This window comes from Scedosporium apiospermum, assembly GCF_000732125.1.
Source record: "Scedosporium apiospermum strain IHEM 14462 chromosome Unknown SEQ_SAPIO_0088, whole genome shotgun sequence".
NCBI classification, from domain to species: domain Eukaryota; kingdom Fungi; phylum Ascomycota; class Sordariomycetes; order Microascales; family Microascaceae; genus Scedosporium; species Scedosporium apiospermum.
Window position 1 is genome coordinate 2,132,029 of NW_015971789.1, and position 22,877 is coordinate 2,154,905.

The following is a 22,877-nucleotide window of genomic DNA, read 5'->3' on the forward strand; positions in this document are numbered from 1 at the left end:
GGAAACCTGTCCTGCGATTGCGTGCATGGGGAACCGTGAGTTCGATCAACACGCCCCGTTAGCCTTGTTTGAAATGAAGAAAGGTTCCGCAAAAGTGAACATGATGCAGGGACTGTCTATAGCTTGATATTGTGAGTTTAAAAAAGACTAGGCTACAATACACCGCAATGCAATCGATACGATCTGTACTTGAATATATACGTGATCGGTATTGCACCACGTCTTGGATGTCGCTCCCCTATTTGGTGGTTAACACCACACCCCCTTTCCCCAAACGCAGGGCCACCATAGCCCCAGGCTGCATCACCTCTTCTTGTTTCGCCTCTTCTTACCACCAGTCTGCGCTTGCGCACCCGTGGTCTTAGCCTTCTCCAGGGAGTCGGTAGACTTCTCCAACACTTCAAAGTCTCCAACATCCGATCCGGTGCTTGGGGTAGGTTGCGCCGGTTCCGAGTCGTCGTCTTCCACCTCGTTCTCCTTCTCCGCTTCCTCTTCATCATCCTCAATGGCTACGGGCTGGGGGCGAGGTGCGACACGGAGCATGGCCATCCTGAGAGCCCAGAGGGGAACGCGCACGACGGCAGTATCGGTGAAGTCGGGCTTGCGAAGCTCGTTGGGCTAGAGAAGAGAACACCATTAGTTAATGACTTTCTGGATGTGATATTGGAGAAGATTTGTTAGATGTTAATACTTACATCAAGGAGGAAGAGCTCCACGTTGCCATCAGCATCCTCTTCTTCGAGGTAGACATCGCCCAGAGAGTCGACGACAAGGATCTTGCCATTCTCAGCCACGACTCGCTTCCTAGTACCGGTAGGACCGCCCTGAGACTGCTCCTCCTGGTTGGCAGCCGGAGACTTCTTCTTGGGCGCCTTCTTTCCTTGCTCGCGGCGACTCTCACGCTCCTGAAGACGCCTCTCCCGTCGGTTGCGAGGCTGGTATGACTCCTCATCGGCATCAGCGTCGGAATCGGCGGTATAGGATTGCCTCGCAGCGGCGGCCGCGGCTCCGCCTGTCGGAATACCAAGGTTCTCGCCCCAAGCGGTCTGTCGCGCAAACTTGATGTACCTCTCCAGGAATTCTCTCCGTCTCTTCCAGCTCATGTAGAGAGCAAGGTAATGGAATCCGCCGCCACCGACGATGAAAAGCCCCACCAGAACAGTACCCAATCCGGGCCTGTATCGGCTGTAGTAGTAGTTCGTGCCCTTCCAGGTAGGGAATCCATTCGAAAGAAAGTGATCGTATCGAGCTCGCTCGGGTCCGCGCAGGATGTTCGCGATCAAACTAAGTCGCGTCTGTCGTTCCGAGGCCTGGCGCTGCGCGCTGCGGATCTCGGACTCGCTCGGGGGCTTCGTGGCCTTGACGCCGGGCTTGCCGTCCTTCTTCTTGCGCTTTTTGCTTTCGGAGATGAGGTTCTGGCGGACCTTGTCGGGGTGGAGAGAGCGCGTCTTCTTGCGGTAGGCCTTGGTTATCTCGTCCTGGCTGGCATTGGGCGGGATCTCAAGGATGTCGTAGAAGGTCAGGTCTCCACCTTCCTGCGCGCGTATCTCATCGCGGACACGGAAGATTTCGCGATCTGAAGAGATGGGATTGTCAGTTTGTAACTTCGAGTCGTAAGCAGATGAAATTGAAGCGCCCAGCTACTAACCCTCCTTGCTCCAGGCTGCTGTTAAAGGGGTAAGCAAGGCCAGAAGGCCAATGGAAAGCAGGGAGAACCTCATGATGGTTGTCACCACCCGTTTGGTCCGTCCCGTATTTCTCCCTAAACCAGAGGAAGGGAAGAAAGAAAAAAGAGCAGACTGAAATGACCAGAAAGTAGGGCAGGTCGCCGTACTAAACCGGGAAGAAGGAAATTGGGCGTTGCGGAGAAATTACCACGGGAGGTGGTTTGGGAAAGGCGAAGGAAGTCCCGGGTTTTGGAGGGCGTTTGCGAAAATAAAATAAAAATCTAAAAATAATCACTGTGAGGCCAGCTGTTCTTGTTGCATGATTAAGGTTTTGGGCTAAGATCCACACACCAAATGACACAGCTGCAATGCGCCAGCCGACGAAGTACATAAACCTCAACAACTGGGAGTGCAGAGCAAACAATTCAGAATCCAACAGCTGCCTCAGAGCCTTGGTCTGCCAGACAAACTTGCTGGAGGCAGCAGTATACGTTTGCTTGCAAGAATGAGATGGGTCTCTTCAGCGACCAAGCTACCAAGCAATCGACCACTATCAACATTAATCTAATATGAGGGCGTTAATATGATCTCACCTGCAAACTGCAAATATAATACTGCTACTTCGTAGTTTTCTAAATGTTGATTGATGTCTCGGCTCTAGAGTGACCAAAACTCCAGCCTTGAAAACGTGAAAACTGATCAATAACAGAATGCTCTATTCTCCATTGTGTCATTGACCTGTTGTTGTGTGTAGTCCTTCGAATTGTCAGATCCCGCGTGGTTGAGCTTCGAGTTAAACACCTCCTTTTGGTTCTTTTTTCTTTCTTTCTTTCTTTCTTTCTTTCTTTCTTTCTTTTTTTGGTGCTTTTTTCTCAGCTTCTTCTTCCATTGTTCTAGCTGTCAAAAGATATATCAGCTCAGAGGTAGCCAAAGAACTCCTATTTGAACAGCTTCTCTGGCCTCAAGGTTCAACAACAAGATTACTCTTGGTATTCCATTATAGCAGAGTCTCCTCATAACAGTTGGCAGCCCACATCAACTATCCAAAGGCGAGCTTGCATGACACGTTCATGGGGGCAGGTTCTCTACAGAACCAACTACAGATAGTTTTCCATCTTTGACATTGATGCTAGCCTTCTTAATTCTTTATTGAAGTGGAGATCTCAGATGGCCCAAAACTAAAGGGAAAAGGAGAAAAGAGAGAAAGATTGTCTCACACCTCAGCACTGCAGTCATCCCGCACCCGGTACGATGTTCCTGCTCCGTTTCCTATAGCAAAGATAGTGTCAGCAAGCATTTGGACCGGGAAAAAAAAACGCAGCTTGCAGCAACATACAACGTCTCATTATGCTTTGCGCAACGTTTCCCGCAATCATGAAAGCATACTGGGTACTTAAGCAACTATCTGGCCCAGTATAATGGAAGGAGAGGTTGTTACTCTGTAGCGTAAACGTCACATTTGGAGTGGCTTGGTGTGCTGGAGCCCAAGCCTGGCCGTAACCAGGCAGAGGAGCTGGAATCGAAGCTTGGCCGTAAACAGGCGGAGGGGCTGGAATCCAAGCCTGGCCATAAACAGGCGGAGGGGCTGGGATCCAAGCCTGGCACTGGTAGTCCCCGGGCGGAGGCAGGTATGCGGGAATGTTAGGCTGGCCGCGGTATAAGACAACTTCCTCTTGAGGGGACATGTTGCGGCTTAGTTATGATTTGGGAGGGAACCAATATAGTAGGGGTAAGGAAATGGGAGTTATTTACTAAGGAATGATCGAAAATCAGAGCAGAGGAAGGTTCCGGGGGTGATAAAGAATATATAATTTTACGAAGCTGACTGAAGCCTGCTTGATGTTGTCCACCAAGCCTTGAACCATGTGGTAGAACGTGCTAGATGAGGCGAGTAAAATGCTCCCACGTAGTTCGGGGCACGTAACATATGTAGGTGCAAATGGAAATGGAAATTTGCACTACGCCGAGCGAGTTTCGGCCTGTACTACCACACCTTGAGTCTGATTTGGAGATAGATGTTCGAGGCGCGTATCAAGCGAAGCGGTACAGATAGATCGTGACCAGTTCGATGGGCTTTTATGCCAAGTGGCATTCACTTTCGGACATGGCCAGGGCTGGCAAGTCGGGCACAGTAATCAGAGCCTGTAAAGGCCTCGTTTTGGTAAAGACATCAATTGATATTCATTGGTTTTCAAATTTAACTGTTATGTCATAAGGCTACGTGAGAGTTGAACCGTCTTCAAGCGTATCTCAATATTAGTCGCCAGATCTATGAATGTTAAGCTTTCTCAAGCTCCTCGCTCTGCAGCAGTAGCCGCCACGGCCTTCTGAGTTCTCCTGAAAAGCCCGGTACGCCTCTTCGCCGGCTCTATATCCAGATAAGGAATCTATATATTTAATGTACAGATGAGGTGTCCAAAGGAACACTGTTGCATCATGTGAAATCCCACTCCTTAAAGGCCGCCCTAAATGCCGCCACATCATTTGTCTCCTCCTCTTCATCCTGGACGCAGTTCTGCCAGACGAGCCGACTTTCAAGGCCGAGCAGTTTACCCATTACCCGTCGGCCGAATTGCACATCAAAACGGAATTCTGGATCGAGCGGCATGACGAGACTCTTACCCTTAATTTTTGAGTCGCCGTCATCCGCCCATATCCAGACCCGGAAGTAGTCTCCAAACTCAACTTGCTTCTCTAGGGTTAGGTCAGTGGTTTGGAAATGTGGATATGATTGATTCTCTGCTTCAACTTTGAAGGCCGCTTCGACTAGGCCCTTCCGGATCAGATCCGCTGGTGTGGCGAGGAGCTGCCAATGTAGATGGATACTACGGCTCCTAGATATCTCCCATGTCACCGCCCCAAGTTTGAAGTTAGAAGCCTTTGCCAACATTGCCTGGAGCGACTCCTGGAACCGTGTCATCTCCTTATATGTCTTAACGGAGGTGCTCTCTGGATCCAACACGTCGCCCATAGAAATGGTCGTTGGCGCATGTGAAAGCGGGATGATGATGAAATGGCCGGGAAAGTCAAGACCCTCTTTGGCAAACGTATCCGGAGCCGGCAGCGGTCCCTTCGCCGTCGCGAGGTAGCTCTCGTCACCGATCGCGCAACACATATGGGATGAAAGATTTGGGTTGGATAGACAGAAGAAGCATTTGTCTGGTCCGGGAGGCGGCGATCGCCGCCGTCTGTGTTTGCTGTATCCATGCTCCCTCTCATCATGTTGAAACCGGCTGTATGTGCTCTCATGCGGGCGCTTCCTTGAAGCTCGGATATGATGAGCAAAAGGTGAAGCTGTCGTGCCCGGAGGAATCTCGACCACTGTGTCGACCTTGGGCAGCGAGAACGCGTAAAGCGCTTTCGCCTTCTTATCGTTGCCAAAAGGCGCCATGCTTATGAATCGCGTGAACTTTGGTTTTCCGGATTTCCCAGACTCGTCTTGCGGTTCATGCATGAAGGGCTCTCTCTCCCAGAAGAATGCGTCTGGTGAAGTCGTGAAATGATACCTCGGCTTGAGAGCTGCGCAAAGCGCAGCAATCTCGTCCGAGCCTCGCCCAGGCGTGTAGCCAGATGCCAGTGGGACCTTTGAACCTTTCGTAACATCATTGGGCCACATAGTGGTCAAAAGGATATCCGCGGACTGCGCGCCCTTTAGGCTAGTCGCATCCTGCGATGTGTGGAGGGGTAGGTATTGCTCGGTCGAGAGCCCCGCGACAATCGTCTCGTCTAGGATACCACCGAGGGTAACGATGCGAATACCCTCAGATGTATTGGTTACACTGCGCTTTCCTAGAAAATGAAGGTTCTCGCAAATTTCTTCGTCCGCCGCGACCTTTTCGCATATTCGTGATGGGAGGGCATTTGTCGCGACGGTAAAGTATGTAGGTAAGGGGACAGTGATTTCTCCGTTGAGAAGCGCCGTTACCACATCATCGTCGCCGGATTCGCTGAATAGGTTCCCGGTGATGAGGAGTAGAGCGAAGTTGTTTTTCGCCTGTAGAGCAGCCACCTTGCCAAAGGCAGCTTTGAGCTGTCCACTCACACTTCCAAGGACGAGGCTAATATGAATTTAAGTTAATTTTTCGGAAAGACAGGCAGTCTTATGGAAGTTTAGGAATGACCTACATTTTTGGTGGATCCATTTTGGCATCCTTCTTTGGGGGTGAGTGTGAAGGATCGTGACGAGGTGAGATATAGGAGGAGGGATATGGAGGTTAGAGCGGCGGCGGGATGATGTTGGTTCAAGCCTGGAAGCTAGGTCCGTCGCTCTTGCCCATGCATCTGTGGCGTTAGCTTAAATTCTCAATTGAGAAAGGGCTATCATGCCTATGATTGGTCCGATAAGAGATAGGAATGTTATCTTATCGGCTTTGCCGATGATCAGCCGCCGAAATTTTTTGGAAACTCAGAAATTTTGGAGGGGCACTTCTGAGAAGATGGACTGTGAACTTGGAGACAAGATCCCAAAGAAAAAAATTACCAAAAAAAAAACCGCCCTACCCACAGAACTTGCCCGAGCTCTGTGAGGAGAGTGCACCCTGAATCAAGATGCCTGCCGTGTCTTCTGGCCGTATTTCAAAGGCTAGACGAGGCGTCAAAGATGCGGCACCACACAAGAATCACCGATGGGAGTCGTTCAATTCGAAGATCTCGAAACTCCATACCCTCGATCCCTTGAAGAAAGTTCGCCGGCACGATCTCGAAGCCGAAGATCTCTCGACGACAACCTCATACTTCAACAATGGACTTCAAAGGTGGAATGAGCTCAATATATCCAAGGGCTTTGTCGGTTTTAAGAGGGAGGCTCTTCCTCTGTCCGAGAGCCTGCCTCAGATTCTGCATTTCGAGGATCGCATTATGCAACTCTTCGTCCAGTATATTTCCGAACAAGACAAAGAAAGTTTAGAACCGCTCCTCGATCTCCTTACAGCTTTCGCAAGGGACCTCGGCCCGCGTTTCGAGAAGCATTATCCTCTCGCGCTTCAGCTTATAGTCGATATCGCAAGCAAATCTCAGCCTGTCGAGGTCATCGAGTGGACATTTACGTCTCTGGCCTTCTTGTTCAAGCGCTTATACAAACTCTTGACCCCAGACCTCCGGCCGACCTACGATGTCATTTCCCCCCTCCTGGGAAAGGCCAAGCGCCCGCCTCATATTGCTCGATTCGCTGCCGAGGCGATGAGCTTCCTCATCAAGAAAGCCGCCGCCCCAAATCATCGGCGAACGGCTCTTCCCCTTATAGTCGAGCATACTAGACAGGATCTTTACAGGGCCTACGAATCCCGCCAGTTCGAGCTTTTCCAGGATGGATTAATGACAATGTATGCTGAGGCCATCAAAGGATCTGGTGATACCATACATTCTACCGGCCCCGCCACTTTCACAGCTCTTTTACATTCTATTCCGCCTCAAGATTCCAACCTCACCGACCCTCCGATATGGACCAACGTCACCTGTGGTGTACTTACCAGCCTAATCCATCACTCTAATGCCACCAACCTCGAGCCAATCTCACAGGTCTTATTTGATCTCGCAAAACCCTCCGGGACTACGGTTAATAATGATAATGCAGATGTTGAATATCCTAGCGTGCCTCTAATCAGAGTAATAGGCACGCTTTCCGGTGTGCGAAAGGGTTCTCGTGTAAATGACTGGGAGGTTTTGGTCCAGTCTCTCATGGACCTCTTGGCCATCGCCACCAAGTGGCAGGACTCAGGGTCGGCTCAGATCAAGCATCAGTTTTGGAGACACGTCATGGTGAACATAGCCACGGTCTGGGTATACGCGCCTATCCACGCGCTTACTCCTTCAATTCTTTCCTTCTCTACTATCCTCACCAGAGATCCATTCCGAGGCTGGTACATACCATTCTGCGCATATTTCGCGGACCTCGACCCCGTGAGGTTTAGAAGTCTCTTCCTGGGAAGTTTCCAAGCGTTAGTATCCCCTTTTCCAACTTTTCAATACTGGTGGTCATACTAACTAAGAGGCTCAGGTTTATTGTGAGCAACTGGTCTGACAATGGAAACGAGGACTTGCTGTGCATTTACATTAGCCGCATGGCACGCTGCAATGCCATCCCGTCGGCCGGCGATAAAGAGGTGTTCAATTTACCCCGGCAATGGCAGGATCACATCGTCTCAAAGTTCGAAAGGCTTGAGGTGTCTCCTTTCCCCGAGCGCGGAGTATACGACAAAGATCCTCAGACCTGGCGAGACCGATGCCTGCCAAAGTACGCAGCCCTTCTGAAAGTTTTGGAATCTGCCGGAGTGCACCCTTCCACAAACGCCAGGATCGCGGAACTTTTGCTTAGGAAACTGAAGTTAGCTTTACGGCCGTCCTCCACTCTGGCTTCGGATGAGGTTCACTTTATAGTCAGCCAAGGGCTCCATGCCTATCTTCGTATGAGCGCAGCAGCCGGAAGTGTCGACGATAGTCTAAGCCCTCTTCTACGAGCTGCGGTACCCAGATTCTGTCGGTCTGTAGGATTTCTAGAATCTTATATGACTTATATTCAGCACTCGAAGAAGTTAAAAAAGGGGGCTCAGGACGCAGGTAGCGATGACTCGCAGTCTTTCGATAATGACGCCGTCACTAAGTCCCTCATTGAAAACCTGGCTAGCCCGTCCCATGAACTTCGGCAAGTCTCTCTGAAGGTGCTCGCCGAGCTGGACGGTCAAAATACTCAGCCTGATGGTGTTATTGAAACTATGCTCGAGATAGAAGACACCCCTGTTGAACTTGCTAACTGTCGGAAAATCACCATGTACTTGCGGAAACTTGGCCAGTCCTATTCCTCGTTGGCCTCGGATTCCTTGACAGCTCTTGCCATAACCTCATTCTTGTTTGGAATGTTCAACGTGAAGATGGCTCCAATCTGGGATGGTGCTGTGGAAGCATTACAACTGGTCTGCCAAACAAAGACCGGCGAGGATGCTGTTTCCGACCTAGCCTTCCAGTGGCTCGGTGTGCCTTCTCCGAGATGGGCCGGTCCACAACAACTCAACAATAGCAGCTCTCGCAAATTTGTCTCCGATTTCGAGTGCAAGAACGTTCAAGGGCTAGAAGCATTATCCGAGGAATTTTATGACATTATCGATAACCCGCTCGATAAAACTCTGAAATCCTTTGATGACCAGCAATATACGGTCGAGCCCCATTCTCCAAATGCTCGGGCACAGGCTTTGAAACTTTTGACCGCTATCCCAAGACTGGCTGAAAAGAGGTCGCGCATGTTTGTACCGTCCTTCCTGGGATGGGCCGCTGCTGGCGAAGAGACTTCTGAAACCCCGGATGAGGAGGAAGAAGAATCTCAAGGAGGCAAAGGGTGGTCGTTGGCCGATAGGAAGGCAATGCTTGGAGTTTTTGGCCAATTTGTGAACCCTAAGGTCCTTTACAACCATGAATTGGTTTACAAGTCTCTCCTAAAGCAGATGGAAAACGGAGATGTGGAGGTACAAAGACTTGCGTTGAAGGCCATCTTCACATGGAAACAGGACGGTGTAAAGCCTTATCAGGAGAGTCTCGAACATCTCCTGGAAGAGAGTCGTTTTAAGGATGAGCTTACGTTGCTCTTCCAAGGGGATGAACAGCGCATTCAACCTGAACATCGTGTGGAAGTGATACCCATCCTTTTGCGACTGCTATACGGCCGATCGATTTCGAAGAAGGGAGGGGCCAGTGGTCGCCATGGACTTGATGCCACTAGGCTTGCGGTCCTTCGCAATCTCGATGTCGAGGATTTGGGCCAGTTCCTTGACATTGCAGTTGGCGGGCTCGGCCAAGTCAAGGTCATCGATGCCTGTGGAAAGACGACAACCGACGTCGAGCTAGAAGTTGTCCCTATTAGACGCCAAGTTGGTTTCCTGAATATGATGGGCTCTTTCGTCTCTGAAATGGGCGCAGGAGTCTTACCCTATATGGACACCCTACTAAATCCCATCCTTTATTGCTTGGTCTACTCGGCTCGCCAACTCCAGGAATCTAGCCAGGACGATAAGGATGATAGCCCGGATGATGGTGAAGACCAACCCAGCAATGTATCCCTTCTCCGGGTTGCAAGGACTACTGCGTTGAAGTGTCTCATTGCACTTTTACGAAACGCCGCTTCGTTCGATTGGACACCGTACGGAGATCTCATCGTCAAGGAGATTATTAGTCCGCGGATTGATAAGTTGCCTGTTGAATCTGCGCAAGGCGTATCCGGAATGTTGCAACTCCTCTCTACCTTGTCGGCCCTTCCGCAAGAGTCGATATTCCTGTCCATTGACGACAGGATTGTACCACAGCTTGTCGAATGCTTGGCGGTGGAGAAGGGAAAGCCTGAGGTCAAAGTCTTTGTTCTGGGCATTATCAGGAACCTGATTTCTCTTGCTGTGGCACCAGCAGCGGAATCTATCAACAACGGGCTTATTCAAGATGAACTCTTGAAACCTGTCCTGGACAGACTCTTGACCAACGTCACAAACCTGCTCGAGACGCCAAATCTAGGGAACGATCTTCTAGAAAACTGCGTTGAGGCGATCATTGAGATATCGCCCATTGTTGATAACTCCCAGAATGTACAGGGTGTCCTCGAACTGGCGACGAGGTTCCTTGCTCAACCGCCTCGCCGGGTCAGCCCGAAGACTAAAGGCCGGATCATCCTCGTCCTCGAACGTTTCGTGACATTCCAGGAGCCATTACCAAATCCGTCGGCCAAGCCGGAACTTCTCGAGAAGATCCACGAGTCAATCGCGTCGCTCTTCAGTTACTTCAAGGACAGGGAGAACAGAGAATCGCTATGCCGTGTTTATTTAGTGCTCGCTAGCAAAGATCCCTCTCTTCAAGAGTCTGCCGAGTTCTGCCGAGAGCTTAACTCGTTCGTTGAAGGGCGCATTGATGAGCCGGATTACGATAGGCGCCTTGCGGTTCTGAACTCCCTGTCCAAGCCAAGGGAACAACCCCTAGCGGCGCACCAATGGCTTGCCATATTGCACAATCTGCTGTTTTACATCCGACTCGATGAAGAATTCAACATTTTATCATCCAACTCGGCCGACGCGATGCGTCAATACATCGACGATGCCGCCGCATGCACGGATGAAACTATGCGAGGTGTCTTTGAGAAGCAATTGAAGAGCGTTCTTCTTCCGGCCATGTACAGCGGTGCGCGAGAGCCATCCGGTGCCATACGGCGCGAGTATCTTCGTGTGATGGGTCGCCTAGTATCCCGCATGGCGAAATGGTCTTCCGTCTCCGACCTGTCGGCATTACTCGACGAGACCGATGAAGAGTCGTCTGAGCCTCAATTCTTCTTCAACATTCTGAGTCCCGCTACCTCACGGCAATTAGAAGCTTTGCAAATCTTGCAGCAGGCCAATAGCAAGAGTGAAATGGCGAGTCAGAATATAGCCCATTTCTTCATTCCTCTTTTGGAGCACTTCATCTTCGGCCGCGAAGAAGGCAGTGACGATCACGGACTCGGTGCGCAGGCTACCATTGTCATTGGTGACTTGGCTTCGTCGTTGGATTGGAAGCACTGCCGATCTATCTTGCAGCGTTACATTAGCTACATCTCGTCGAAGCCAGAGCACCAGAAGGCGTTGATTCGCCTTCTAGGCCGTTTTGTTGACCCTCTCCTAGCCGCCTATGAGCCGACATCGGCTGATGCGATGGACGTGGACAAACCCCAAGAGGCTGCTAGCAAGACGTCTAGAAGACTGGGTGAAACGATTCCAAAGGGCGAGAAGTTTACATCCGACATTATCCAAAATTACTTACCCCCCCTCTTGAAGCACCTACACGAAAAGGATGAGTCCGAAGTCAGCTATCGTGTCCCTGTTGGTGTCATCATCGTCAAATTGCTTAAGCTACTTCCTCCTGACGAAATGGACCTACGGCTTGCTGCCGTCCTTACCGACATTAGCCACATCTTGCGAAGTAAGGCCGACGAGTCGAGAGACATGGCGAGAGACACATTGGTAAAAATTGCGCTCATTCTTGGCCCTGAATACTTTGGGTTTGTTCTCAAGGAGCTCCGAGGTGCCCTCACGAGAGGCTACCAGCTCCACGTTCTATCCTACACTATGCACTCGATTCTGTTGGCTGTCATCCCTGAATTTGGACAGGGAAGCCTCGACTACTGCTTAGCGTCCATTGTGACGGTCATCATGGACGATATCTTTGGTGTTACCGGTCAAGAGAAGGACGCCGAAGGCTACACCACCCAGATGAAGGAAATTAAAAGTAGCAAGAGCCAAGATTCACTGGAGTTGATTGCGAAGACCGCCTCCATAACGCACCTAGTCGATCTAATACGACCGCTTCAGGCTCTTCTGCTTCAAAAAGTTGATCTCCGGATGGTTCGCAAGATTGACTCATTGCTGTCAAGGATCACTTCCGGGCTGCTCCATAATCCGGCCGCAGAGAGACGTGACACGCTAGTTTTCTGTTATGAAGTCATCCAGGAAGTATACAAAGCAGAAACCGCAGTCGAACAGCCAAAGGTCGACCCTCGGGTGAGGAGGTACCTCGTCCAGAAGCACGGAAAGAAGAGTGGCGAGCGTTCTATCACCAGTAAACACACTTACAAGCTGGTGCGCTTTGCTCTCGACATCCTACGGGCGGTCTGGAAGAAACACGACAACCTACGCAATGCAGCGAATATTACAGGGTTCATTCCCATCTTGGGAGATGCCGCTATGGATGGCGAGGCTGAGGTCAAGATGTCGACTTTCAAACTTCTTAATATCATTGCCAAGGTTCCCTTCCCAAATTCCGATACTGCCGGCTTGTACAAGGTCGCCGTGAAGGAAGCCACCAAGAGCATCGGGATGTCATCATCCACCACTTCAGAGCTTTCTCAGGCGGCCCTCAAATTGATTTCCGTTGTCCTTCGAGATAGAAAAGATGTCACGGTGAAGGATGCAGCCGTTGATATGCTGGTTGGCAAGCTCAAAGATGATCTTACGGATCCGCAATATCGCTCCGTCACTTTCAACTTCCTCAGGTGCGTTCTCGACCGCAAGATTGAGACGGCGGCAGTATACGATATTCTAGACTACGTCGGCACCGTCATGATCACCAATGATGACAAAGAGACGAGAGATCTTGCCAGAGGCGCCTTCTTCCAATTCCTTCGTGACTATCCTCAGAAAAAGGCCCGATGGTCGAAGCAGATGAACTTCATCATTGCCAATCTCAAGTATGACAGAGAAGGCGGTCGTCTTTCTGTCATGGAAGTGATTCATCTACTTTTGCTCAAGTCTGCAGAAGACTTCGTCCAACAGATCGCATCTGCTTGCTTCCTACCGCTCGTCTTTGTCGTTGCCAATGACGATAGTGAGAAATGCCGACTTGCCGGAGGAGAGCTGATTAAACAGATCTTTAAGAAGGCCGACAAGGAGCAGACGCAGAAGTTCTTGACTCTTCTCCGTTCGTGGCTCAGCAACGAGGAGAATCCAGCCGTATCTATGCTTGCCCTCAAAATCCTGGCATTTTACTTTGACTCTAGCGACCGGGCCACGAAGAACGAGAAGGATCTTCGGCTGCTTCTAGATCATGTTTTAGGTATCCTTCGCTCTGAGAAGACTGAGGAATTGGATGCGGATAGTATCAACTCGACCATTGATGCCGTGCGCGTTGTGGCAGAGAAATTCGCTACCACTCTGTTCACGCCTGATTCTGAAGAGCTCTGGTGTCTTATTCGCCAGTGCATGGTACACCGCGACAATACTGTAAGGCTCAATGCTGTTAGATTGACGACTTCATACCTACTCCATTTCGCGGGTAATAGCCGAGATACCGATAACGGCACGGTTCTGGCGAGCAAGTATGGGGCTGAGCTCAAGAGTGCGGATATCGAGGACCTTGTGGGTCTGGGCATTAGGATTCTGAGTACACCAATAGTTGCTGAGGAACTGGCGACGGAGACTGGCCAAATCCTGATCTTCCTCGGCCCACACCTTCCAGAGAATGTAACGGACGACGCCGCCCCGGACTCTGAAGAGGATGAAGATGAAGAGGAAGAAGAAGAAGAAGAGGGTGGCGAGGTAGAGGGTGGCGAAGAAGGAGAAGAGTCCGCCGCGGCACCGAGCCGGCGGAGAAAGGACTTGCATTTCCTGTTCTGGAAACTCTCTTACATTCTCAGGAAGCAAGGCGCTCCTAAGTCGGAGGCTGTCAATGCCAAGGTCACTGCCATGGAGGTGCTGGAGACTCTCTGCCGCCGCATGAACATCGATCGGGTGCGCGGCTCCGTCAAGACAATACTCTTCCCGCTACACCACCTCACGGACAAGCACATACCCACCCCATCGTCAACCGACGAACTATTTAAGACCAAGTACGAAGGTCTAAAAGTGCGGGCTCAGATCCTCATGGATTCTCTGCAGAAGAAGCTCGGAACGGCCGAGTACAGCAAGTACCTGTTGGAGATTCGCGAAGGGGTGAAGAAGAAGCGAGAGCAGCGCTCGGCGAAGCGGAAGATTGAGGCGGTTGCGTATCCGGAGAAGTTTGGTCGCGAGAAGCGCAAGAAGTTTGAGAAGAAGAAGGAGAGGAGGAAGGTTAAGGGCCGTGAGCATAAGGCTATGAGACAGGCTTACAAGGGGTGGTAAGGACTTATTCGCGTCTAAGGCATGGACGGTGTATCATTTTCTTTTTCCAGTTTCATTGGGTGCTTTTTTTGGTTTGCTTGGGTATACGCTGGTTATTCCGGAAATTTTTCATCGATTATCCTACCTGCAGACAATGTGTTTGAAAACAAGATACGAAGTAGAGAATCAAAAATATCGCACAGCGTTTTGCCTAAGAGAAAGGGAGAAAGGAAAGAAAGAAAGTGAAAAGGAAACAAAAACCAGAATAATTATGGTTATTCTACAAATTGGCCTCTTCTCGGGTATATCATTTCTCTCTAGATAGTGTACAAAAGGTGTTGAGTAGTGTCCAATCCAAACTCCGGCCATGCGTGCCAAACAGCGAAGTCCTCGCAAAAATTTACAGTGTCGTAAACGCCAAAAAGTCCCAGATATTCATTCATGCGCTCAATCCTTCCTCCACAACTCAATTGGTAGGCTCAGCACTCCCATCATCTGCCCAGAACTCAATATCGCCATCCTCGCCGAGCGTGCCCTTCCTAACGATGCCCCCCCTCTCGCGAACGAGTTCCTCGACGGTGATCTTCCTGTCACCAAAGATATCGAGGTGGTCGCTGATGACATGACGGTTGCGACATTCGGGACAGGTGGCTAGGACGGAGCCGTGGTGGTAGCCTTGCTTGGAGACGTTGTGCGTGGAGCGGGCGCCGCAGGGGAGGCAGGTGAAAGAGAGCTGGTAGGAGTTGGGGGCGGGCGGTGGCGCGGCGTAGGTTTTGGATGGAGGCGTTTCGGAGGAACCTTCTTCGGTGGAGGTTTCAGAGGAGGTGGAGAAGTCATTTGCGGGAGGAGCGGTTCGAGGTGGCGGTCGGGGAATAGAATGCGCGAAGCGGATGGGAATGGCTCGTCGGTTGTGGACGGGCGCAGGGAGGCGACGGAGTCGCAGAGGTGTGGTTGTCGGGCGCATAAGGCGCAGTAGAGGTGAGAACCTAGAGGCCATGGTGGATACGCGATTATACAAGACTGAGCTTAGAGTAGTTGGACGGAGGGCGTAGACGGAACGTAAGGGAGAGTTGAGGAAGATGTGAACAGAATCTCTCGTTACAGTTGCTCTGAGATGAAGAAGGTATACTTCGTACACTAATGCGACTTTTTTTCTTCGCCCAGCGCGTCAGGTTATGACGTCTCTAGCTTATTTTCTATAGCAGCTGCCGACAGGTGCCAAACTCCGTGACAGCCGCCTTTAAAACGCGCCTTATCGATAAACCCCTCCTCAATTGGTGATCCAATACCCACTACGAAGTACAAGTAATACATCTCTGGGACTATACCAGTCCATAGGCAGGCCCGACCCAACCCTCGAACCTCACATCCATGGCTTCTTTCTCTTAAAAACATCCTGCTCTTTCCGTTATTTCCCATGCCATTTGGCTTGGAGCTCACGGGGCTTTTGTTCTAGTGTAACTGCTTCGCTCCTTTGGAAAATCCGAGCGCTATCAATCTTTAACCCTTTCACAATCTAAAAAGTATCAATGGTTTCGCTTGGTTCGTTGGAACCGCCTCCTAGCTACCTACCTTCCTTCCTCCCACCCAGCGCCCAGGTCTTCTCAGACAACCAAAGCAAGCACCCACGTTTCATGCCAGCACTAAACAGCATCTGCCATCCCTAGGTGATTCAGGAAACCCGATAAAACCGAATACATTGCTTTGGACAAGGAACATTGCCTCGACCTATCTGGAGGTGTTTATATTTCGCCTGACGTCCCGTTGCGGCGTTCCACCTCCTCCACCCCACGGCTCCCACGACCCCCAACCCTACCTCTATCAGCGCATTTCGAAATCTGAGCGATGATTTCTGGTCGGGGAGGTGCGAGGGGGAAAATCAGACCCCCTCGACCCCCTCGCCGCGTGATGCGGGTATGAACCTTCACAGCTCCCCTCTAAGTGCTAGCTTAACCCATGACAACCATGGACATCGAGCGAGATGCTAACTTAATATTCAGCCTGGGTCAGGTCAGCAGGGTGAAAAGGACTACTTCGAATCGAGCTGGGATACACTTCGCGACGCAATGACCGACATCCACAACATGAACGCTTCGAATTGGCAGTATGAACAGCTATATCGTGTCGGCTATAAGGTGGTTATTCTGAAGAAGGGCCCTGAACTATATGAACGCATCAAAGACTTTGAGAGGAAATGGCTTCGAGAGAATGTCATGGCCAAGCTACTCGACTTCATCACACCCGAATTCGTTGCTACCCTTGAATCTGCAACCACCTCGGCCAACGAGCGACGTCAACTGGGTCAGAAGCTCCTTCGGTCCTTACGAGATACCTGGGTGGACCATGAGACGTCCATGAACATGATCGCCGATATTTTGATGTATATGGACAAGAGTTGCACGGAAGTTGCTAAACACCCATCCATTTTCACGACGACCATTGGACTTTACCGTGACGACGTATTGAAGGCCGAGATCAATGGAGTACCCCTTATAGATCTTCTAGTCACTGTTCTCATTGACCAGATCGAGATGGAGCGAGCCGGAGACATCGTCGACCGTGGACTTATCAGGAATTGCATTGGACTCCTTGATGGGCTTTACGAGACCGATCAAGAGGCGAGACTTGAGAGGTTGTATCTGACGCGTTTCGAACCGGAATTTCTGAGAGTCACCAGGGACTTCTACGCGAACGAGGCCCAGAGGCTCCTCGGCCAAGGCGATTGCACTGCCTGGATCCGACATACTCCCGACAGACTCAATGAGGAGAGTGATAGATGTGGCACCACGATTCTCGCCGAAAGTCGTGGCAGGCTTGTCTCACTTGTGGAAGAAGAGATGGTCCATAAGCACCTCGATGAATTCTTGGCTCTGGATACTGGCCTCAAGTGGCTCGTTGACAGTGGAAAACTCGAAGAACTCTCGACATTGTATTCCCTCGTAAGCCTCGATCCTACAGCAAAGGGCAAGGTTACGAGAGTTCTGGAGAGCCATGTTATTGAATTAGGAAGAGAGATCCAAAGAGTTTTGCAAGCCACTGATTTCTCGACTCCTGCGGCCTCTGCGCCCGAAGAGGCTGACAAGAACGACGAAGCCGCTGGCAAAAACGAGGCCGGCGGCCGGACCAAGCCTTCCCAACTCACCGCTGCTGCCCAGCAGACAGCGGCGGCTATCAAATGGGTTGATGATGTGTTGAGCCTAAAGGATAAGTTCGATAGAATCTGGTCCGAATGCTTCAAGAAAGACCTCTCTATCCAGACTGCCATCACCAAGAGCTTCTCCTCTTTTATCAACTCCTTCGATCGCTCGTCTGAGTTTGTGTCACTTTTTATCGACGACAGTTTGCGACGGGGCATCCGCGATAAGACGGAAGCAGAGATCGACGTCATCTTGGAAAAGGCCATTGCCCTTATGTGCTACCTCAATGACATGGACATGTTCGAGCGTTACTACCAACGCCATTTGGCACGCCGCCTCCTCCATTCCAAGTCGGGCAGCCACGAAGTAGAGAAGCAGCTCATCCTACGTATGAAGCAAGAGTTTGGAAATCAATTTGCCTTCAAGTTTGAGGGCATGCTTCGAGACTTGGACACGTCGGCCGAGTTTACCGCCAACTACCGCGAACAGATGCGCTTGGTGACGGGCGATGCTGGCGCGATTGACGTCTCCATCAGCATTCTTACGACGAACAATTGGCCCGCAGAGGTAATGGGCCGTTCGTCACAGATCGGATATGGCGACGTCGCGCCATGCACTTACCCGGAGGAGATTAGGAAATTACATGATAGCATCAAACAACACTATCTCCAGAATCGCGTCGGAAGGAAGCTTACCTGGGTCGGCACACTTGGTTCGGCGGATATTAGGTGCACATTCCCACCTGTTCCAGGTAAATCAGGCGTTCTGGCGCGCGAGAGGCGTTACGAAGTCAGCGCTCCTACCTACGGCATGGTTGTCCTTCTGCTCTTCAATGAGATGGATGACGACGAATCTCTGTCGTTTGAGGAGATTCAGGCCAAGACAAACATACCCGCACCTGACCTCACAAGAACGCTGATGGCGCTCGCTGTCGCTCCGAAGTGCCGAGTCCTTGCTAAAGACCCTCAGAACAAGGTTGTCAAGCCCGGAGACAGGTTCAAGTTCAACAACGCATTCGCTAGCAAGACAATCAAAATCAAGGCTCCCACGATAACATCGGTTTCGAAGGTCGAGGGTGATGAGGAGAGGAAGGTGACAGCTGCTAAGGCGGACCAAACTAGATCACATTTGATCGATGCTGCCATTGTCCGAATCATGAAGTAAGTTTTGCATTCATTTCCGTAGTATCTCCACAAAGGAGGCAAAATGTTATTATGGTTGGCTAACAAAACATCTTAAAAAAAAAATCAGGCAACGAAAGCAGCTTATGCACACTCAACTCATCACCGAGGTCCTTGATCAACTTGTTGGCAGATTTAAGCCTGAGTTGCCTATGATTAAAAGGCGTATTGAAGATCTCATTGCACGAGACTACCTTGAGCGTGTCGAAGATGCATCAACCCCCACCTACCGATATCTAGCATAAGAAAGAACTTGGCAGGGTGTGATTGAGCAGTGATAAGAAGGGTTTGCTTTATTTCTTGCAGTGCAAGGCGTTTTTGGAAGGCAGGGCATGATGCATTTGTGTCGCTTGATTTTCGATATACACATGGTTGTCTTCAGAGGGTGGTGTGAAGGTTTCAGTTCACATGAAACATGAATGATGGTTGCAAGTTTATTTCTGATTCTTCTCAATGAACTGCACTGCTCAGGTGGATATGAAAGACAAATTCAGTGAGCTTCCTCTTCAATTTCTTTACACTAGTGTAACTACATGGTAGGGGAAGCAAACCATTCCTAGTAACTGGGCTTCAGATTTGTTACACTTTCAGAAGCTGAAGGCACCAGTCCTCCCTCACGCTGGAGCTGAAGAGACCAGGATTCAATGCCTCATAGCTCCAGTATTGCCTCCTACCCTGGCTTCATGGCTCTTATCTCAAGTATAAATAGGTGCTTGTTTGCTAATCAATCTAGTCCTGTTCATCTCTCTGGACAAAGGCACTGGGCCGGGCAGGCTCTTTGACCTGCGTGCCAGAGCCTCGGACTCGTCCAAGAACAAAGAAGCAGAGCAAAATCCAGCAAGAGACTTATTTGTATTCGTGCCTCTCTATACCCGTCCAAATATTTATATCCCGGATCACTGTCGTTTCAACCTACTTTGTTCCCAAAATATCTTTTATCATTCTTGATATTCAACTTGCCCGATCGGATACTGCAATCAAAAGACATACGACTCGAAATCCACTAAGCTTAGAGAGACATATCTACCTACCTTATTTTTTCTGTTCGCCTCAAACTTCGAGATTCGCGAGGAAGACACCAGCTTTAGGCATACCGAACCGAATCCAACCTCTGAAGTCGAACACCGCAACCCGATCAGAATCCATCTTTCAGAACCGGAAAGCCTGGATACGCGACGAAACCCGAGCAAGCATGTGTTTCGAGCATACGATAACCTTCGACTGTAACCACAAACACATCGTTCAGACCTGGTGCAAGTACTGGGAACCCCCTCTCTTCGAAGCCTTCAAGCTTTGCAAGACCGTCGTCACAACCGAATACATCCGCCACGTATGTCCGACTTGTGCTCTGCAGGGCCTAGAGACGGACTCGGAGGGCGACGACGAAGTAGCGGAGGCGGCGCGGAGGCGAAGAATTTGGAACTCCTTCGGCAAGAGCCTCACGTTTGCGCGGGTTGAGGGGGTGGGGAAAAGAGCTATTCGTTTCCGCAAAACCTTGTTCCGGACCCAACGCCAGTGGAGGAGAAGGTGGTATCCTTTGTCGACGAGGGAGGTGGCGATGGTTAGACAAGTTGCCGTGCAAAATCCTCCCCAGGTGGTAGGGCGACATCGTCGTCATCGCCAACCCACCCGCGACGCATGGGTAGTACCGGGGGCTCGGTCAGCGAGTGCCACGAACGATAGGCTAACACAAGGACAGACACGGCCCGGAAACGAGGCGGGTGGCGCGCTTCAACAACAGCGCCAGACACCATCCTTTGTACGCGCGATGCTGATGCCGCCCATGGAAGTCAAGTGCGGAACTCGGAGCGCCCTGGACAAGGATGAATTATTCTTTGAAATGGTAGCGGAGGTAACGCCCAACGCCGCTGCTACTCGCGCACACCACTCCAGGGATATTTCTGGGGGTGAATCCGGCACGGCAAACACTCGAAGGAAGCCGTTGCAAATACCGAACGCGTCTCGGGCGGGTGGCGCCAATCCCCCAGCCCAAAACATGCCGCAAACTGTTCGATTTAGAGCGGCTGATTCGAGCGGGAAGACGACGACAACACCCTCTGCGAGGCCCCCGGTATCGAAGGATACTATTCGTGCTAGAGCAGCCAATTCTCACACTATTCCCAGAAAGCCTGTTCCTCGTAGGGCCGCCGAGACGCAGCGGCCGCAGATCCAGGTCAGGATAGTCGTGGAACCTAAACCCCCGTGTGCCGAGGGCCTGAGGAGGCGCAAGGGCAGGTCTAACCTTCGGGCTGACGCTGCCAAGGACGGCTTGGTGGGCGACAATGCCCCCCTCGCAGCTACCATCACTCGTCCCCCTGGTCCTCGCCCATGAGAGAGCTCAGTAGAGGACGAGTTTTAATATATATAAGAAAGGAGATGAGGAGCGGGAGAGACTGGGAGAAGTTCTAGGAAAGATGGCGACCGAAGCTGCTTTTATGTTAGTCCCAGGCAAGGCGCTGAAAGAAGTCTGGAGTTGGGATCATCAAAGACATCTAGCCATGGAGTATATAAATTTGCATCAAGCGACATTTTTGAGTTTTCTACATGGTTGCTTTCTTCACCAGCTTCTTCAAAGGCTGTATGAAAATAGAGAACAAGACAAGTACAAAGGCACACTTATCAATTCAGTGACTTTGCATAAAGAATTATCCAAGGGTTGTAGTCTTCAGCGTTCCTTCCTTTCACAAGCTTTGCCAAGCATCATGCATTATGCTCAGAGCTTTGGGAGATATTGAGTCATAGTAGCTTAGATCGTGATCACGTGATTCTACAGGTCCCCTGCATGCCTTCCCAAAAATGGTCTGGTTCCGGAGATAATAAACTTCATTCTCAACATCCGAACAAACCAGGACTTCATCTCAACATCCATCGCCCTTATCGACAATTGGCATTTTTTTGTCCCGTCACAACAACACAACCACAACCATGGCTGCATTCGTGAAGGCTGTCAATGCTAAGATCAGGGCGAACCCTGTCCTCAACTATGTCTGCTCAACTCGTACGTGTTTCCTTTCCTTATTTTCGGTCTTCGATTTTTTCCTCCTTGCTTCTTTTCTTGATTTTTTTTGATATCGGATATTTGTTGGGTACGCCAGCTTGTCTCGATGGACCCAGCACGACTTGCTCCGGACTCGACGCCGCGCCGATCTATCTGATCCTAAAGCCTGTACGATGCAAGAGACGCGATTTACGATAATCGGATTGCGTCTCGTGCTAGCTTCCGGGTTGCCACGTGCTAAGCTGCAGCGGCTGGGCGGATAGGAGCTTTAAGAACTAAGGGTTTGATAGAGGAATACTGACCAATATTTCGTAGACTTCTGGGGCCCTGTATCGAACTTCGGTATTCCCCTAGCAGCCATTATGGACACACAAAAGAGTCCTGAGCTGTAAGTTGCCTCGTCCTCGATAACCACAACCCCCCCAATCCCCCATTCCCCATTCCCCACATCGGGATCCGGGGTCGGGCCGGGCGTCCATCCAAATCATCCATAGCGAGCTCTTGCTAACGCGCAACTCGTGTGTTTAGTATCTCGGGCCAGATGACTGCTGCTCTCTGCGTGTACTCCTGTACCTTCGCGCGGTATGCTCTTGCCATCACCCCCAAGAACTACCTTCTCTTCGCCTGCCACGTGGTCAACGGCGGCGCACAATTCACACAAGGTTACCGATACCTAAACTACAATTATTGGGGTGGCAAAGAGAAATTGGCGGCGGCGAAGGCGGCACAGAAAGACACCGTAGCCCCTCCTAAACTGGAAGAGGTGAAGGCATAGAAATACTGTTGTTGTTGTTGTTTTTGTTGTTGAGTGGTACGGGGTGAGAGGCGAGATCGTGCATGCCTCAGTCATCGTACCAGCTAGCGTACACGGCTCCCTGGCATACGAATGAGTGTAGGGAATGATGGTGTGCAGGTGTGAGGATATCATATACCACGCTGTGATGAGAGGGAGGTTTTCCGTTCCGATATGATTTCTTTCTTGCCCCTTCTCGAGGAATTTCAAGGAAAGGTTAAATGGGCCAATGTTTGGTTGAGGAAATGAGGTTAACATAGACTTATCAAGGTCCCACCATTGGACCAAGGACAAACGTGCAATACATAGAGGTCAGCGAATGACCTAGGTTCGCCGCCTGTACAACTTGGCATGCCTCAATCCTTACATGGTTTCTATTCTCGACGATGATGTGCGCACCCCCCATATTTCTTAGTCATGACACTCGTGAGGAAGAGAAACGGATGCATATTAGGACAATCACGACAGTCACGTCAATCACCGAGGTAAACGCGGGCCAAAGGGGAGCTTGGAGCCTTCGAGGCGCAGT

At 50.7% G+C, this 22,877-nt stretch overlaps 5 protein-coding genes and 2 pseudogenes across 5 annotated transcripts; 4 read left to right on the plus strand and 3 right to left on the minus strand.

The window, feature by feature from the left end:
* Window positions 1-303: 303 nt before the first annotated feature.
* On the minus strand, window positions 304-1,721 carry SAPIO_CDS3567 (Uncharacterized protein; the record flags this gene model as incomplete). Its single annotated transcript, XM_016786336.1, has 3 exons — window positions 304-618; window positions 696-1,576; window positions 1,649-1,721. The coding sequence occupies 3 exons, from the start codon at window positions 1,719-1,721 to the stop codon at window positions 304-306; spliced, it is 1,269 nt and encodes a 422-aa protein (XP_016644342.1).
* Window positions 1,722-4,101: 2,380 nt separating this feature from the next.
* On the minus strand, window positions 4,102-5,809 carry SAPIO_CDS3568 (Uncharacterized protein; the record flags this gene model as incomplete). Its single annotated transcript, XM_016786337.1, has 2 exons — window positions 4,102-5,725; window positions 5,793-5,809. 2 exons carry the CDS (start codon window positions 5,807-5,809, stop codon window positions 4,102-4,104), a joined length of 1,641 nt encoding a protein of 546 aa, XP_016644343.1.
* A 406-nt stretch (window positions 5,810-6,215) lies between these two features.
* SAPIO_CDS3569 (Uncharacterized protein) lies at window positions 6,216-14,260 on the plus strand (the record flags this gene model as incomplete). Its single annotated transcript, XM_016786338.1, has 2 exons — window positions 6,216-7,603; window positions 7,663-14,260. 2 exons carry the CDS (start codon window positions 6,216-6,218, stop codon window positions 14,258-14,260), a joined length of 7,986 nt encoding a protein of 2,661 aa, XP_016644344.1.
* A 445-nt stretch (window positions 14,261-14,705) lies between these two features.
* Window positions 14,706-15,236, minus strand: SAPIO_CDS3570 (annotated as a pseudogene; the record flags this gene model as incomplete).
* Window positions 15,237-16,147: 911 nt separating this feature from the next.
* SAPIO_CDS3571 (Cullin family protein) lies at window positions 16,148-18,802 on the plus strand (the record flags this gene model as incomplete). Its single annotated transcript, XM_016786339.1, has 3 exons — window positions 16,148-16,153; window positions 16,240-18,536; window positions 18,628-18,802. 3 exons carry the CDS (start codon window positions 16,148-16,150, stop codon window positions 18,800-18,802), a joined length of 2,478 nt encoding a protein of 825 aa, XP_016644345.1.
* A 947-nt stretch (window positions 18,803-19,749) lies between these two features.
* SAPIO_CDS3572 lies at window positions 19,750-20,889 on the plus strand (annotated as a pseudogene; the record flags this gene model as incomplete).
* Window positions 20,890-21,482: 593 nt separating this feature from the next.
* Window positions 21,483-22,330, plus strand: SAPIO_CDS3573 (uncharacterized protein; the record flags this gene model as incomplete). Its single annotated transcript, XM_016786340.1, has 3 exons — window positions 21,483-21,555; window positions 21,871-21,943; window positions 22,084-22,330. The coding sequence occupies 3 exons, from the start codon at window positions 21,483-21,485 to the stop codon at window positions 22,328-22,330; spliced, it is 393 nt and encodes a 130-aa protein (XP_016644346.1).
* Between the last annotated feature and the right edge of the window lie 547 nt (window positions 22,331-22,877).